The following is a 17,754-nucleotide window of genomic DNA, read 5'->3' on the forward strand; positions in this document are numbered from 1 at the left end:
AGCAAATGCTTTAATAGGTTGTCAGGGAGGGTATGAAAGCTGGTGTTGAAGCAGTGTGAAATTCTGCAGCAGAACAAGTACTAAGGAATGTGGCAGCTCAGCTCTGGAACTGATTAAAGGCAGTAGTTTTCTCTTCCTTATTCCCTCCTGTTTTTACTGGTGATAAGTGAAAATGATAACCTGCCATCATTATTTTAATTTGAGGTCTTAAAGTCTGTTTCTCTTTAGAACTTAGCAATTATATTTTTTTGGCAGCTTTTCATTTCTACTCTTAATCCTTGACATGGATACTTCAGAATATAACTTTGGCTGAACCCTATGTTATGTCTGAAATAAGCTGTGTTTAATAATGTGCCTTCTAAAATTCCTAGTAATTTGCTTCAAAAATGCAGGAGGCTTTTTTAGAGATAATATATATTGATATTTGTTAATCTAAAGAAAATGCAAACAACCACCTTTTTCTATTTAATTATATTTTTAAAAATTCTAACTGAAAAAAATCCAAACAAAGAAAAAATCCACCCAACATGTTATTCATTTTTTAAAGACTGTATGGACATTTTTATTTGAAAATATTTGTGTGTTGCCAGATCCTCACAAAAGCTTTGACTGGAGTAACTGATGTGAATTGTGGAGGTTTTGGCGGTTTTGTTTGGTTTATTTTTTTAATCACTACCAAGGCTTTTTTCCATTTATTAGTAAGGTGCTGTTCCATTTGCCAGTAATTTATAATGAAATGAAGTAGTCAGATAAAGTACTCAGAAGTAGTTTTTGACACTCAGAACAGCCTGTCATTGAGGAGGAACTTACTGGACATATTTTGTCATGTTTTCTGCAAATACTCATGTCAGAAAAGTTGAAACACAAAAATGAAACTTTATTTAGCTTTGAATGATAGGAGCAATAGGAGTCTGTTGTGACTAAAAGTGGCATTTAGATTCTTCTTCATGGATGAATTGTATCAGTCAAACAGTAGCTGTTATGCACTTGGGTTTTTTACCTCTAATTTAGTGACATGACAATGAAAAAAGATCATGTTTTAAGATTTCCAGCAGTTTGCTAAACAAAAATACTTTTTTTTTTGTTCCATGCAGAAAACATCTTTGACATGACTCTTTTAAGCTTTTCTTGAAAGCTGTGATTGAAGGATGTGGCTCTCCCTCATCACGTCCCAAGCAGCTTCGTTTTCCTGCCAGTTTGCAGCACGTTGTTTTGCTGAGATTGGAGAGAACTAAATTTTCATTTTCCTTGTCTCACACTAGAATGTCTGCTTCAAAAGATATGTGTCTGCATTACTGGCGTTGGAGTATAATTTATTTCCTTGTTTATCTTTGACTTTTTAGTGCATTATAAACTACTGGCAAAAATGTCTAAAATCCCCAGTTTTAGAGAATTTTACATCTGCCTCAGACAGTATCTTTGGTAGTATTTGATCAGCTAAGATTTTGTAAATTAACTAAGTTTTGCTTACACAAGAAGTAGTTGCAGCAAATGTTAAGGCACTGTAAAATTATTTTTGTTTGTTTTGATTGGATTCTTTTAAATGCAAACAGATATGTTTGTTATTCACTGAAGTTATTTTAAACCTACCAAAGCAAAGCCAAATAAGCATTCAAGGTACTGAGTATTTCTGTGATCAGTGTGTTTTATAAGTTAAGACCACAAGATATGTGGACATTTCAGTTTGTGGATTTGTTAGCTAAATGTTTGTTGTAGAGGATCAAGTTCTTGCACTGGCACTTAAATAGTCTTGTCTAATTGGAGTACAGCAATACTCTCAGGTTTGGGGAAAACCATAAAGGTGGAATGTTCTGTATGTTCTTTCTGTAGGAAAAGTAATAGGAAAAAATGGAAAACTGATTCAGGAGATAGTGGACAAATCTGGCGTTGTAAGAGTGAGAATTGAGGCTGAAAATGATAAAAATATTCCACAAGAAGAGGTATGTCTTCAGTTAATTTATTTTTTATTTTTGTTAATTGGTTATATTTTACCCAATGATAAAATAAATTCTTTTTATCTTTGTAGTGGTAAGAAAGTGTTGATTAATGTGTTTTCTGATGGATTCTATCTTTTCTATTAATGCTGAGGGACATCTTTATATAAATTTGGCTTCTCTGTTTTAGAAAAATGCTTTGTGAAATTTATTGGTGGTGCACCTTCTTAGAGATTTCACATTGTTCCTGTTGGAAGCAATGACATTTCCCAGCATGTGCTAGGCTATAAATCCATATATATGAAACTTGCTGGTTTCATTCATTATTCTTCTTTGAGTTTGATTTCTTAGGTTTTTACCTGGTTTAATTTTTCATTAGCAGTTTCTTCTGTTGAAATGAAAAACTTGTGCTTTATGTTAAATCTCTGCTTTAAAAAAATACTGCCTATGTTGACAAGAGCCTGTAAATTATAACTAAAGGAAAAACAAGCATGAACACTGTGAAACGCCAGGTTTGCACAGGAAGTCTGTCAGCCTTGTAAAGGGCCTGAAGGAAGTCTCAGACATTGTCATTTGAGGCACTTCTGTGTGGGGCTGCACTGAGGGGCAAGGTTGTGGTATGCAAAAAATCTTACAGCATGAAGGTCTTGACATCTCAATGCAAAAAGACTGCCTGCAGTTTCAGGTGTGAAATGTGCTTAAAGAAAACTGAACTGCCTTTCATTTAACTCAAAATCCAAATATGTACCAGCTAAGAACCTTTGCACTTTGAATAAGCTATGAAATGTATTTTTTGGAACCCTTACGTTCTTGCTTGAGTAGTTATTTCCTCTGCTGTTTTATCACTGTAGGACTTACTGGAAATCCACAATCCAATTTCCATCTTTCTGTACAGAGTGGCTAAGCAATTAACTAAGGGCTTTTTTTACTCTTCTACTAGTTTTACATCTGTCTGGAAAGGTAAATGGTCAGTATTTAGACTTAAAGGTTTCACTGCTCTGTTGTATTTAATTTCTAAAGAAAAATTCCTGCAGCATAAAATGGAATTAGTTTAATAAGCAAGAGGGTGCTGCTGTTGCTGCAGGCTGGAGAATCACAGAAGGGTAAAAGAGCCAGTAGTCATGGCTGCAGGGAGTATGTCTGGCTTTTTTTTGTTTTTTTTCAAATTCCAACTTGAAAAAGCTGATTTGCTTATGTTTTTCTGTCCAAAACATGGCTTTTAAGGATTATCTTGAAAGATCTTCTTTACCTGTCAAGCTCTGCATTCATTCTTCTGTTTTACCTGTTAATGACATTTCTAACTGTGGCATTGCTTGCACTGCTTCATGTGTTAGTTGTGTCATACCAGGTGCAGTATAGAAACCTGAGATCAGACTTTAAGGTGAGAGTTAGTACTTGTAAATTGAATGCAGTTTTATTTCAACTATGAAATGCAAATAATCTTCACATATGTAAATTTGGATATTGCAGCCCTTCTTCTTGTAGTAGAACAGTAGTTCAATTAAATTTTAATACAGCACTTATATGACTGAGATGTTAGAATACTGCCCATTAGTTTCAAGTGCAGTTTTATACATCCCATAATTTTATAACAGGCTATCTTCAGGCTTTTCATATTTTAAAATGAGATAGGTACTGTTTGTTATAGTAATATATATTACTTTTATCTCCAAATTTAGTATGCACGTATGGTCTGCTCAGTTTTCCCCACTGCAGCCAAGTTGAACATAGGTGCTTTTGCTTTGAAGACAAAAATAAGGTTCAAAAAATAAGCACTTTGCTGCTTTTCTATGGCTGAAATTTCTTGACATGGTTACCAGCTCATATCCTTAATAGCTGGCATTGTTATGCCTTGAATCCACTGCCAGAAGCAGCAGCAAGCTGTTTCCTTAAATGCCCTCTTAAATCATTTGTCTTGTCATCGTTTAATAATTCATACTGTGAGCTAGTTAATGCCAGTTTAGTAGAAATTTCACTGCTCTTTATCAGGTTGTATACAATATTTATGAAACTTAAAATACCCCAGATAATAAAACATTTCAGTCAACAGTGCCTGTGGCTAAAGAATTTTTAATGCTCATGAAAGTCAGTGTTAATGTTGAGGTTCCTTAGGACTAGAGGACTGTGTATATTTTATTTTTCCTGGTTACTTGATGTTGATGTGTAAGGTCTAATGTAAGGGTTTTGCCTGTAAAAGAAAGGGAGGGGGGAACAAAACCAAACACAACCCTAAAAGGGGAGACCAATTATAGACTGGCCACTCGTGGGCAATCTCAGCATAGTGTGCTTTTAATTTTTAAGACATTTGTGTATCAAATGGTTTCACTTCTGCAGCAAACCTTCCTTTGGAATGCAGTTCTGTAAAGGGTGTGTGTACAGTGAAAATTAAAGGCTTCTTTAGAGGTAATGATGAGCTAGCAGAACCATATTTGAAATAATCAGCAGGTGTGCCAGGCTCTGGTCTGCAGTGGCACAGGCTTCAGCAGCTGAGTGTTGGAGATGCTCAGCTGAACATCTGCAGTCCACAGTGACGCTTCACCTGCCCAGGTGCTGCAGCTGCTGGAACAGTCAGGTTCACTCCTTGGGCCTCTGAGGGCTGCGCTCACTCCTCTGGAATGCTGCAGTCTTATTGTAGTAGTTTTGGTGTAGAAATTGTCCTTGTATTTGCTAAGGTTTACTTTTTTTTCCACACTCAGTGAGGCCCTTTAAGATAGGGGTTTTTTTACCTGTTTTACCTGCCTAAGTTAATCTTAGGTGTTTTGTCTCCCAATGTCATGATTTCAGACTTCAGAATTTCCAGATGTATATTTTCCATGTATTTATTGAATACCCTTCATGTACTTGAAGGGTAAAACTGTAAGTTAGAAATCATCACCTGAAGTACTAACACTTCCTTGAATATTTTTTGGCTTTTTTTTTTTACAACTGTATAGATCTTCAAGAAGGATAGGGTTTTGTTTTGCGACACAGTGTTAATTTGATTTACTTTTTTAAAAGATCAAAGGTAGACCAAAAGGAGCTGTTGTGAGAGAAGGGATGCAGTCAGCAAAGGTGGTATTATTTTGAAGGGAGAAAACATAAAGTGTTCTAAACTGACTCTTTTTCACTTCTTCAGAAAAGTAAATATTGACATTGTGATGCAAATGATCTAAATCTGCCTGTTTAAAAAAGCTCTTTGCATAAAGGGAATTAGAGTACATGGTGTATTCAATATCAGAGTTAAAATATACTGTTGTCTCTCTTTTTCATTTTTGCTTATTCATGGTGTAATAATTGTTTTCAAGTTTTAAGAAGTTTGGTTCTCTTCAGAATTCAATACCTAACCAATAACCAAAGCCTATTGTTACTGTGTTTTAGGGCATGGTACCATTTGTGTTTGTAGGAACCAAGGATAGCATCACTAATGCAACTGTTCTTCTGGATTATCATCTTAATTATTTAAAGGTGAGGATAATGATGCTGCTTTACCACTGATTTTTTTTCTGTCAGTACATAGGATGGTAACAGTGTGATGATGATAAACTGTGCGGATCCTGAGGCTGTTGAAAAATTAATATTAACAGGTTTTCTGTCTAAAAATAAAATGTTTTGAAAATAATAATTTGTCTGAAAAATGGGATGACAACATTTTTCAGGATGCAAATGACAAAAGAGTAAGAAAATTTAAAAATCTGTTAAAAGTGTGCTGCCAACTTTATATATGAGAGAGTAGTCAGTCCTTCATGCAGCTGCAGAGCAAACAGCCTTCCATGCAGAATGCTGTATAGAGTGGGCATTTGTTTTAATGCAAAAATGCTAAACTACTTTTTCTGTAATGAATTGACATTTCACACCTGAGTATGTTTTGTAGGCAACTCAGCTTCATATATTGTGTTTGCCTTTTGGCTCCATAACTTCCCCAGTCATCTGTGATGAGTGGTCTGTTGTACAGGTAGCAAAAGATATCCCACACTGTTGCTTATAGTTACTTTTGCCTGTGGTAGGTGTGGCCAGGTGCCCAATCTTCGATGGCAGGGCCAGATCTAACAGTAGAGACAGCTTTGAGTTCATTTAATTAAAGTCTTGCATCTCTTTTGAAGACTTCAGACCATTCATGATTTGATTCCTGTCCAGTCAGTGCAGTAGCTATCAGTGAATCTTTTAGAATGCTAAAATTTCTATACATTGTTGAACTTTACTGTACAGATAGTCAAAGAAGTCATGAGAAGAAACAGCTTTTGTTTTCTTACCAACTCAGTCACTTTACCTTTTAACCCTGCTTTTGTCAGTGTTCTAGAGCAGAGGTGCAGCAGCTCTGCAGCTGTCACAAGGCAGAGGCAGAGAAGAACCAGATGAAAACTAATACTAAAAATCAAGTTCATTTCTTGCGTGCTCACTATGATTTGAAAAGATATTTCTGGTTTAAACTTCTTTGGCTGCCTAAAATGCATACTTGCATGTGAGTACTTAAATGGGTACTGACATGGTAGTGGAAAGTGTTTAATCGCCCAGCAACTTTATTTTAGATTGATCAATTCATCCTCACTTGGTCTTAGTGGTCTCCACCCTTCCTGAACAGAAAGTCACAAATAAGTATTCATCAATCTTGTGATAACTACTGGATAGATTCCTATCTCAAAGATTTTATCTTGCCCTTCTCATCCCATTATACAGAAACACACAAAATGTTATCTTAGTGGCCTGTTGCCATACGATTCAGAATAATGTCCTCCATTTCACTGATGAGAAGGGGTACAGACCTGTTCCTCTAAGATTTTCATGTTTTTATGCCTCCGGGCAAAGATTATTAAGGAAACTTTTTGTAAAATATACAGTACATTTGATGTTAATTCAGAATAATGTCCTCCATTTCACTGACAAGAAGGGGTACAGACCTGTTCCTGTAAGATTTTCATGGTTTTTATGCCTCCAGGCAAAGATTATTAAGGAAACTTTTTGTAAAATATACAGTACATTTGATGTTGATGCACTGTTATGTATCAGCGCAGAGACATGAATTTCTCTGTAAAAAGAAGAAAGCAGACTTAGCTGGAATGACTGTAGTGAATTTTCAGGATCTTGAGAGGAAAGACTTATAGCAGGATTCACAGCCCCAGACTGCAGGAAGGTGGACTTTGACCTGGAAGAAACCCATAGGATACATTTCTGGAAGAAAATCAGTTTTGGAAGAGCTGGCTCTTAAAGCATCACCTTCTCCGAGCTCAAGAATAGTCCACCTTGTTATGCAGGCGTTCACACAAAAGTAACAGTAGGCCTGCAAGGATCAGCAAGGAACCTGTGGCTAAGTTAATATTGAAAAAATGAGGATACAAGGAGTAAAGTAAGGACAGGTGAATCAAATGGACTATAGAAACACAATTTGTGTGGGCAGGGATGAGTTTGGAAAGCAGAAGTCCATCAGGAGTTGAATATGGCAAAGGATGTGAAGGGGAGTAAGAGGAGCTTCTGCAGGTATATTGGCAGCAGAAGGAATACCAAAGAAAATACAGGCCTGCTGCTGGATGGAGGAGGAAACTTGCTCCTCCAAGACAGGAAAGATGAAGTACTGAATGTCATCATCAGTTTTGGGTTTATTATTTATTTATTAGATTTGTCCTAAGGAATATCAGCCCCCTATACCAATGGAATAGTCTGGAGCAAGAAGTCATAGTCTTCCTAAAGGAAGATTGAGTTAGGGAACATCTTAAGAGGGAGAGAAGAGTTATACACCAAGTCACTGATGGAGTGCATTCCTGAGTACCAAAGCATCTTAGCAAAGTCTTAGCTGGACTAGGTGACCTGCAGAGGATGCAGTTTCAGAATAAAACTTCTATCAATAGATTTCTCCCTAATTAAAGAAGAGGATTACCACTCTGATGTGAACTAGATAACATCTGAAACTGGCGAAGGTACTTCATGAATATGTGTTGCTGTATCTCTTTTACCTAATTGTATATGGTGAGGGTGGTGATGCCTCTGTGCCTGAGTTACAGCACTTTACTCTCTATGCTTTTATGCTTCCTCCTATTCCTCGTTCTGTTCATTATCATTGTGTAGGGTTTAAAGCAGAGTGCTTCTTTATGAAACAATACTGTTACATCAGAATTGTTTAGTAACTTTGATGTTTGTTATGTACAGCAGTGTAAAGAGCTTGTGTTCTGATCTGAGTGCTTTTTCTTGATACAAACCTAAACTTGTCAAGGAAGAATTGTGTTGGTAGCACACAGATTTGAACATTCAAAAGTCTTTCTGTTAGATAAGTTATTCTCAAAGCTGAGTTGGTTTTTGAGTATTAAACAGATGATCACTTGTAGTATTTCAGTGGTTTTTCTTTCTGAGACCTGCATGTGTGCACATGCAGATGGTTAAATAGTGGTGGTACATGACTTGCTGGGCTTGTGTTCGCACAGGAAGTGGACCAGCTGCGTTTGGAAAGGTTGCAAATTGATGAGCAACTGCGACAGATCGGAGCTACTTCCAGGCCCCCCTCGAGCCGCACGGATAAGGACAAAGGGTACATGACTGACGACGGGCCCGGCCTCGGCCGCGGCAGCCGCCCCTACAGAAACCGCGGCCACAGCCGGCGTGGGCCGGGCTATGCTTCAGGTAGGTGCCTCCAGGGACACTTGCACTGCTCTCTGGCTTCTTGGAAAAGACTGGATGTAGAGCTGTTTAAAATGCAGTTAATACTGAGCATTAACATTTGAAGCTTTATGTTGTAAGAAAGTACTTCAAAGTGTAGTGCTTTCCTGTAATTTACACTGATTTCTGTGCAGTTCCTGCTTCTTACAGCATGCTTCTGTCTTCTACATTATGGAGCATATCTAGTTATTCCCTAAGTCCATAGGGCAAGGATTGTTATTTTATCTATATTTTCAACAATTCCTGACAATGAAGTCTCAGTTTTCATTTAAGCCTGTGTGAGTCTATCCTAATATAAATATTTATAGGTGAAAATACTGTGTAGTTCAATTTACAGGAAAGCTATTTTCTTCATATTGACTCGAACTTCTATGTTTTTACTAGAAGACCATAGTCACCAAAATAGTGTATTACTCTTTGAAACCTTGGATAATTCATTAATGAATAGTTTTCCAGATTGTGCTTCTTCAGAGCAATCTATTACTTCATTGTCCATGTAGGTCAGCTGGTGTTTGTCCTGACTGAAAGGCCTGTAGTGTGAGCTTTGTAAGAAGATCTTAGCTTACATTCTGCATAATACAAAATTAATGTTTTTGTGATGTTTACTATTTTTAGAAGATGTGAACTCACCTTGCTGATAATATGGGTTATGGGGGGAAAAATGGGGAAAGAACCAGCTTTTGTCAATAAAGGTGATCTGTTTTATTGGAAGAATTGCAATGGCCGTTTATTTGATTTGATACATTTCTGGCATTTTGACTTTGTTCTCTGCTTTTGTAGTCTGTTACAGGCTGTTTCATGATGGAATTTTTTTCTTTTCATAGATGAATTGCAGTGGTGAGAGGAGACAGGACAGGTTATATTCAAAACTTTCAGTTGTAGAAATACAAAGGAGTCTAGTCTATTAAACTTATGTTTTATTAGACTTTTATTACATCTTGTAGTATGTTCAGTAATATGTTGATAGACTGATAACACCAATTTTAAGCATGTGGCACACTTAATTATTTAGCCTTAAACACACAACTAATTTTTATTAGTCTGTCTTGAATTTTGAAGAAGTAAATATATATTATGTACCTTTCTGTATTATGTATGTTATAGAGGCAAAAACATCCCAAAACTGTCTATTAATGGAAAAAGAAAGAAAAAATTTAAATATATACATTCTGCATTCTACTATAGTAATTTCATGCTAAGCTACACTGGCGTGTTTGGATTTTTTTCATCCTCTTGATAGGAACTAATTCTGAAGCATCAAATGCTTCTGAAACAGAGTCTGATCACAGAGACGAGCTGAGCGATTGGTCGGCGGCCCCGGCGGAGGAGGAGCGGGACAATTACCTGCGCAGGGGGGACGGGCGGCGGCGCGGCGGCGGCGCCCGAGGCCAAGGCGGGCGGGGGCGCGGCGGATTCAAAGGTAAACGGAGGCTCCTTGTGGGAACAGCTGTCACTGTGCGAGTCCTAAAGCAAAGTCACTTCTGCCAGCTGCTCCTCTGCGCTTCTGCTCCAACTCCCCACCTGGTGGCCTCTCCTGACTTCTCTTTGTCAGTCTTTTAAATGGAGCGTTTTGTTTCAGATGTGTTGAGCGTTGAGCAGTGGGTATGATTCTTTTTGACCTGCTTTATTTTTCACTACCATTTGTTTTCCTAAAATGCCTCTTGGCTCAAGTTTGTGGCCTCTGCCATCACATATGGACATCAAAGAATTAAATGCTAGTTTGTCAGTAGATACAGAAAAATCTTTTAAAGCCTGTATTTCTCATTCAGCTGTCCATATTGACATCATCTTGTATTTGATTTTCATAGAACAGGATAACATTGTAATTTTTGCATTCAGTGGGAAGGAGCATGCAGGAATAACATGGGAGAACTTTAAAAAAGTTATATATACTTGAACATATGATGTTCCATTATATTTATTTGTTAAAATACTTTATTCCACAGTTTTGCTTATTTCTTGAAATGTTTTTTTTCAAAGTATGGGTGCTGTTTAATAAGACTTTTTTGTAAGAAGGTAACCTATCATTTAGGAAGCTTATAAGCCATTGAAAAATGTGAAGGTATTAAACACTGCTGATTGTGTACCTCTCTTCTGTGGTTAATCATTTTGAGAAGTGATTTTTTTCAGTCAATAGTCTTTTTTAAACTGTGGTGGTTTTAAACACTGAGGTTTTGTCTGCATCATCACCCGTGAACATTTTCTTTAGTGATTCCTGACCCATAGTTTAAGAACTGTTGTTACATTAGTAATAACATTTGTTCATGAGACAGAAAATTCTGAATTGCCTAGTGTGTTGTGTAAAATTTAAGTGGCAGAAGATGGTGTCTTTTTTGAACAACTTAGTGGATGAATTCTTCTTGCAGGCAATGATGAACAGTCACGAACAGATAACCGTCAGCGTAACTCAAGAGAGGCGAAAGGGAGGACAGCAGACGGGTCTCTTGAGGTAACTCTTCTCATGTGGGAAGTCTGCACTGTTAAAATTGTGTTGTGTCATATAGTAACAGTAGAGTCTTCAAGGTTGTGAGTGACGCAGTACTCTTGTGATTGCATATTCTTTGACTCTCTGATCACATCTACAAAAGTTGTGTTGCAAAATGACACAGATGCTCAGGACTTCAAATAGATCAAGCTGCATCAAGATGCAATTTTGTAATGCTGTTTTGCTCTGTCTGGTGAAAAACTGATGACAAGTCCCAAGGATTTACTAACCAGCTTGACTTCAGTCTCTTTTCTTACTAGTGCTTTGGTTTTAGCTTTTATTTCTTGCTGTGTTGCATGTTATTGTCTTATCTTCTACGTTTCTAAGGGTAGAAAATGCTTAATGCTACATAAAGAGAGTGTGTTGTAGCCAGAATCATTTCTTGCTGTGTTGTGTGTTATTGTCTATCTTCTACGTTCCTAAGGGTAGAAAATGCTTTACGCTACATAAAGAGAGTGTGTTGTAGCCAGAATCCTCAGAATAAGAAAGATTAAACTTCAGAAACTACCTTCATTCACTACTAAATGAAACATTTGTAATTGAAGACTATTCAGTTAGAAAAGTAAGTTAAAAATTCACATCAAGAAACTTTTCAAGTAACAGATTTTAAATATCTTGTAACCTTAAATATTTTAAGCTTTTTCTAAAGATATTTCTACATTTTTTCAAATGCTTTGTTTCATGAAGTTATCAAGCTGATACCTTATGTATATATGTTAAGTTTCTCTGCATGGAAACTGTCCTTGCTGTAAATGGTAGCTTGCAAACCTTCTACCATCTCTTAGTACATAGGATGAGTTAAGCTGGGAGGAAGAAACACAGAGCAGCTGCTAGTTGCTGCCTCTGTGTGGTGGTACCAGGAGTCAGGGTTCCAATAAGACACAGACATGACTCTTGGCTTGTTTTTTAGAAAGTCTGGTTAAAAAAGGAACAAAATGAAATAAGTGACCAGATGCTTAGTTTTTGAAATGGGAGTGCTGAACTTAAAGGTGTAGTAAATGAATAGGCATATGAAATGCAAGTAATTAACTTGACAAAACAAAAAATAAATAATGGCCATGTGAGTTTTATAATTAATTAGTAATTACCTTACAAAGTGGGGAAATGTGATGCTGAAAAAAAAACATAAGGCACTTAAATCATGGGGAGTTTTTATCTGTTGCTCCAAGATTTGGATGCAGTGACATGTTACAAGAAAATAAGTATCTTGCATGTTGTTCAAATCTGGCTGATCAAGTTGCAAAAATCATGTTACATGTAAAGGAATAAGCATTTGCCTCCTTTGTGAGCATAAAATACGCTTTCAACATGCTCTCTTGTAATTTTTTATGACCACCTAAAAAGGCTACAAAAGTTTTTTAGGTGTATTAAATGGATCTTTTTATTTCAGATTCCAAAAAGGTCTGAGTAGATTTTTTTGAGAGTCAGAAAAATGAAATGACACTATGTCTTTTGGGGGCTTTTTGCATACAAAGATTAGGAAGTCGAATTACTGGAAACTGGAACGTTTCAGAGATCTATCTGATATTAATTCAACTCTTGTGCACAAACAAACTGGAAATTTTTCTCTTAGCTGCAAAGTCTAGGTAGATGGCAGAGGATTTTTTGGCTCACAGGTATGTGGCATTTTTGACCAGAAAAGAATTTTCACCCTCCCCTGCAGCTGGATACATTTAACAGAGCCATGAGGGGCTGGCACTATTTGCTGCTCCCAGACCGCCAAGGTAGAGAGCGCCCAGGGGTGGAGGAAAGGAGGAGAATGCTTTATATAACTCTGAATTGTTCCAGATCAGAATTGACTGCAATAATGAAAGGAGTGTCCACACTAAAACCTTACAGAATACCTCGAGCGAAGGCAGCCGGCTGCGCACGGGCAAGGAGCGGAACCCCAAGAAGGAGAAGACGGACAGCGCCGACGCGCAACAGCCGCTGGTGAACGGAGTCCCCTAAACTGCATAACTCTGAAGTCATACTTCCTATACTGTTTCAGTAATTCCTATTCCATGTTAGAGAAACTTGTTAGGCCAAAGACAAAATAGTAGGCAAGATGGCGCAGGGCATGAAATGAACATATGTTCTCTGTTAGCCTTTTTTAACATCAACAGTATGCAGTTGTTTTCAGAATAAGAAGTTATTCAAATATTTGCATAAAAATACCTGAACTTCTGAAAATCGCTTCCAAGTACATATTGCAGTTCAAACAATGAAAGATTCTTTTTTTGTTTGTTTTAAAAATACTGAGCTGTGCATTGGTAAACTTTCTGTTCAGTTGTACCATTTTAACACATCGGGTCAAATTCACTGCTCAATTTCAATTTTCAGAATAAATAGTGTTTGCAGTAATCAAATTGGCTTCTGTTTTCAATCTAACTTACCAGTTCTTCATGAAATGCTATGTCGTTTTATGTCCTGTGTCAGTTCACATTCTGGTCCACCTTTTTCAATATTTTGGTGGACCCTGAAATCTGTGTGATGTAACAATTGTCATTTTCATTAGCAAAAAAGTTGTATGATCTGTGCCTTTTTTATATCTTGGCAGGTAGGAATATTATATTTGGATGCAGAAATCAGGGAAGATGAGTTGGTAACACTAAATGTAAAATATATGTAGCAATCCTTGTCAGACGTTAGTACTTTATAGACAAGTGCATGCTTTCCATAATTTTTTCCTTACATAAACATTCAGTTAGGCAGTTATAAGAATAGGAAATTTATTTTGCACTGAAGATTTGGCAAATAGTGTTATTGAAAAAGGGGTGTAATTTTTTTCTTTGTAGGCAGTACAGAAGCTTTTTTTTTAAAAAAAAACTAAAAAAAAAAAAATCTTTCCATTGTGGAAAACTAAAAAACTCATTGTTACTGAGGGAACAAGTGTAACATGTTCACAAGCTAGTAATGGGTGCCTGCTGTTTGGCCAGATGACCAGCCTAAAGCATTGATGGTTTTCATCCTCCCAAAATTTTTGAATTGCTTATTTTAATTTGGGGGCTGTTTCAGGAGAGGTAAGAAGAAAGTCACCACATGTTATGCCCTGGCAACTACAGATACAGTAGTTGAAATATTGAAGGTAAAATAAAAGTTCTTCATATTTTGAGCTGCAGGGTCCTAATTACCAGCCAATATGAAGGTGTCACAGAATTTGATCCAAAGTACAGCTGTACACCAGGGAAGGGTGGGAAGTAGTGGGAGGAGCTGTGCTTTCATTCATTTCTGATCACATGTTAAACTTACTGGGCACAACTGCATAAGGACCTTCATTTTAGTCCATTTTTGTTCAGATTACTCCAGAAGGAGAGCCACTGTTTATGTACAGAATTGTACAAACTTGACCTTGCCTCTGATGTATTTTGTGAGTTTTGTTTCTTTGCTTTCTTCATTCTTTTTTTTCCTTGCATACAGGTGAGCATACTAAAACTGGCAACGAACTGCACATGATTTAACAAATATAAAAATGTCTTAAAAAGTATTGCCAAACATTAATGTTGATTTCTAGTTATTTATTTTGGGAATGTATAGTATTTGAAAACAGAAATTGGTACCTTGCACACATCATCTGTAAGCTGTTTGGTTTAAAATACTGTAGATAATTAACCAAGGTAGACTGACCTTGTAATGTAACTGCTCTTGGGCAATATTCTCTGTACATATTAGCTACAACAGATTGGATTTTATGTTGACATTTGTTTGGTTATAGTGCAATATATTTTGTATGCAAGCAGTTTCAATAAAGTTTGATCTTCCTCTGCTAACTGATGTTGATGCAATCCTTATGAATGATTGCTTTAAAAATATCAACTGACAGAAAGTAGAAAGTATTTCTTTGTTTAGACTTTAACTGTAGCCGTTGTTTATTTACACATTTTCGAAAAGTCTCAGATATTACCAGCTTTCAAAAATGTGGCACAAAATGCTCAAGATGACAGTCTGCTCATGGAATGGTACCTGTTGAGTGGTCACACTTCACACTTCATGCACTCATTTCTCACATTCAGTGGTTGAGTTCACTAAGGTGCTAACCCAGGTAAATGTGAAATTCCGAAACCACAGTCTGACTAATTGGCTGCCTTCCATTTCCACGTGGGTTTTGGGGTTATGACTTTTTTTCAGTATTTGTGGACTTCACATATATCCCTTTCATTTCATATTCCAGTGATTTTAAATGTTATTAAATTTCAACAAATGAACCTGTGAATCTAAATGTACACTTTTATTTTGAAAAGTCATGTTGTTACAAAACTTGAAAGTGCAACAAATGTCTGATGCTTGAGTTCAGGTCCGTCCTATTGGTAACTATTATGAAGTATGGTCTAATGAATTAAAATTATTTTTAAAATAAAGTTCTTTGAAAGAGTGAGAGGTATTTGTGAATCATGCCAAAGTCTAAATTCAGTAAGGTTAAGCTCAAAACGTGAATTAACAAATGCTTAAAAAAATAGAACGTTTGTGGTTTTGTTATTTACTGAATGCATTTTTGTTGATGACGGGTGGGGAGTTAAGATATTCAGAGTTATTAAAATTTTGTCAAGGAATAAAAATCTCTTTAGCTTTTTTTAAGCAGACAGAAATGTCTTTATGAGCATTCACTAGTTCAAGAAGATACTAGGTTTAGTTTTAACAGAAGTTATTTTAATCTGTTACTGAGGGGCTTTTTCAGGCGTTCTTTGTCCTTAATATCAAATATTATGTTCCATGTCCAGGAAGGACATCGAGTGCTGTGAGTAGGGACTGAGTGTAGACCCTGTTTCTTCCTATGTGCAATTAATTACTGTGAAAGGGAGCTTATTTTCCTGAACTGCAGTATGTTTTCCTGCAAAACCCATCAATATTGAATATTAAAAAGAAAAACTTTAGCTTCCAGTGAGTATTCCTCAGTCATTTCAGGAGTCCTGCTGCACAATTTGCTAAGTTCTCTGCTAATCTGCAAGAGAAGATGGGTGTCAAATATTTTTATCCTGTGTATTTTTTAAGGTTTTGTCTATTTCCAGAAGCAGCAAGACTTGCATTGGAATACCTATTTTAAGGGGTGGGGGAGATGTGTTGCGGTTCTGGTGGCTACTTAAATTTTTTTTTTAAAAAAGTGACAAGGCTAAGCTCGTTGTTTCCACAATAGCGTGTACTAAGCTTGTTCATCATTCACTTGAACTTAACAGATTTTTGTCCTAAAAGGTGCTGGTCAGTTGTTTCCAGACATTCACACCCATGAAAATTGGGGTGACTAGGGACGTTTGCATTGTTAAGGTATTAAGGCAGCTTAATATATATTAGGAAAAGTGAGGCTAGACCTCCTGAGCTGAGTGTTCTGAATAGATTCCACTTGGATCACAAGGGTCTCCCTGCCAGAGGTTCATTAGACTTAAGCACAGTGTGGGTTTCACATCATATTTTTATGCTGTGATTTACAGCAACAGATCTTTACAATGGCAGTGTGAGTCTTTGATATAGGACTGTGGATCTTCTGCTTGCATCAAGGCATGAATCTGGTTTTCTACAAGCAATGTTTTAAAATGCATCACACATCTGTCACCTGTGCTTTCACAGTTATGAAGGTCATTCATCTCAAACAGTTTGATAGAAATAATTGCTGTTAAACCCAGATGAGTCAGTTTGCCATAATTATTATTTTTTTTCATTGTTTAAAAATTACTTTACAATAGACTTTAAAGCAGTGGTTTGTTGTGTGCTTTGAGTACTGTATGGAATTGGATTATAAGAAAGAGCAGCAATCATAGGTAATTTTGTGTATCTACTGAAAATTCAGTAGGAGAAAATGTTTACTTGCGGCTTTGCACTGCATTTAGGAAACTGGTTTCCAATAAAATCGGTAAATTTAAAGCAAAAAATGATCACATGGATGTAGTCTGTAAATGCTAAGAACTTGACTGTTGCAGAAATGTTAGAACAAACATTAGGTGTGGTTTGGGGTTTGGATGTGCAAAAAAGCCTGGTGCAGAGGCTGAGCCTCAGGTGTAGCCTACAGCTGCAGCAAGGGAAATCAACACTCCTTAATGTGGTAAAATCAATTAAGTGTTCTGCTTAAAATGGGGGGGGGCAATTTTCTGTGATTCTTAGCAGTCTGAAAAGTCCCATGTCAGAAATGCATTACACTGTCTGGAGTGTTCCATGAGGTAAATCAGCGTGGAAAATCTCACTTTCATGTAAATCACATGCTTCAGAAAGGGAAGGCTTGGGGATTAGACATTTCCAAGTATCTCCTGAGCTGCTGAGAGTGCCTGAGTCTAGTCTGGGTATCTAGCGAAACAATGAAACTGAGGATACTGTGTATTGTTGCTTATTTTAGCAAGCTAGTGCTGCATACAAATGAGGTTAAAGAGAGCCACCCTTTAAACTCATTTTGCAATTAGATGAAATGAGGGGAAAAACCCATGTGAATATGTAAGTTTTTTCAGGCTCACTTATCAGTTCAGATGGCTGTTGTAGCAAACTGCAACTGCTCTAGGCAGCTCATCTGTTAGGGGAACTGCTGATTTGATTGCATCTGCATTTACTTTAGGCTTCTGTATATTTTTAAAACACTGCTCCCAGTCTATTCAGAGCCTCTCCTTAATAAAAGGAATGGAAGTTTTAGAATCCTAGAATGGTCTGGTTTGGAAGGGACCTTAAAGATCATCTGCCTTGGGCAGGAACACCTTCCTGAAGACCAAGTTGCCCAGAGCTCTGTCCAGCCTGGCCTAGAATGCCTCCAGGCACTGGGCA

The 17,754-nt window shown here is 36.9% G+C and overlaps 1 protein-coding gene across 5 annotated transcripts in view; it reads left to right on the top strand.

Annotated features, from left to right (window-relative positions):
- FMR1 (FMRP translational regulator 1) overlaps window positions 1-15,569 on the top strand; it is a 32,027-nt gene extending 16,458 nt beyond the window's left edge. For 3 of the 5 annotated variants that reach the window (XM_039717387.1, XM_039717384.1, XM_039717389.1), the window contains 6 exons: window positions 1,831-1,940; window positions 5,292-5,378; window positions 8,324-8,519; window positions 9,796-9,975; window positions 10,922-11,004; window positions 12,829-14,789. In XM_039717387.1, the coding sequence (XP_039573321.1) occupies window positions 1,831-1,940; window positions 5,292-5,378; window positions 8,324-8,519; window positions 9,796-9,975; window positions 10,922-11,004; window positions 12,829-12,990 (818 nt within the window). In that variant the 3' untranslated portion in view covers window positions 12,991-14,789. Of the gene's footprint in view, window positions 1-1,830; window positions 1,941-5,291; window positions 5,379-8,323; window positions 8,520-9,795; window positions 9,976-10,921; window positions 11,005-12,828 lie in introns of all 5 variants that reach the window. The other 2 variants (XM_039717385.1, XM_039717386.1) reach the window with 2 other exon arrangements.
- The last annotated feature ends 2,185 nt before the right edge of the window (window positions 15,570-17,754 follow it).

Source organism: Passer montanus, unplaced genomic scaffold, assembly GCF_014805655.1.
Source record: "Passer montanus isolate IOZ18808 unplaced genomic scaffold, ASM1480565v1 scaffold38, whole genome shotgun sequence".
Taxonomy (NCBI): domain Eukaryota; kingdom Metazoa; phylum Chordata; class Aves; order Passeriformes; family Passeridae; genus Passer; species Passer montanus.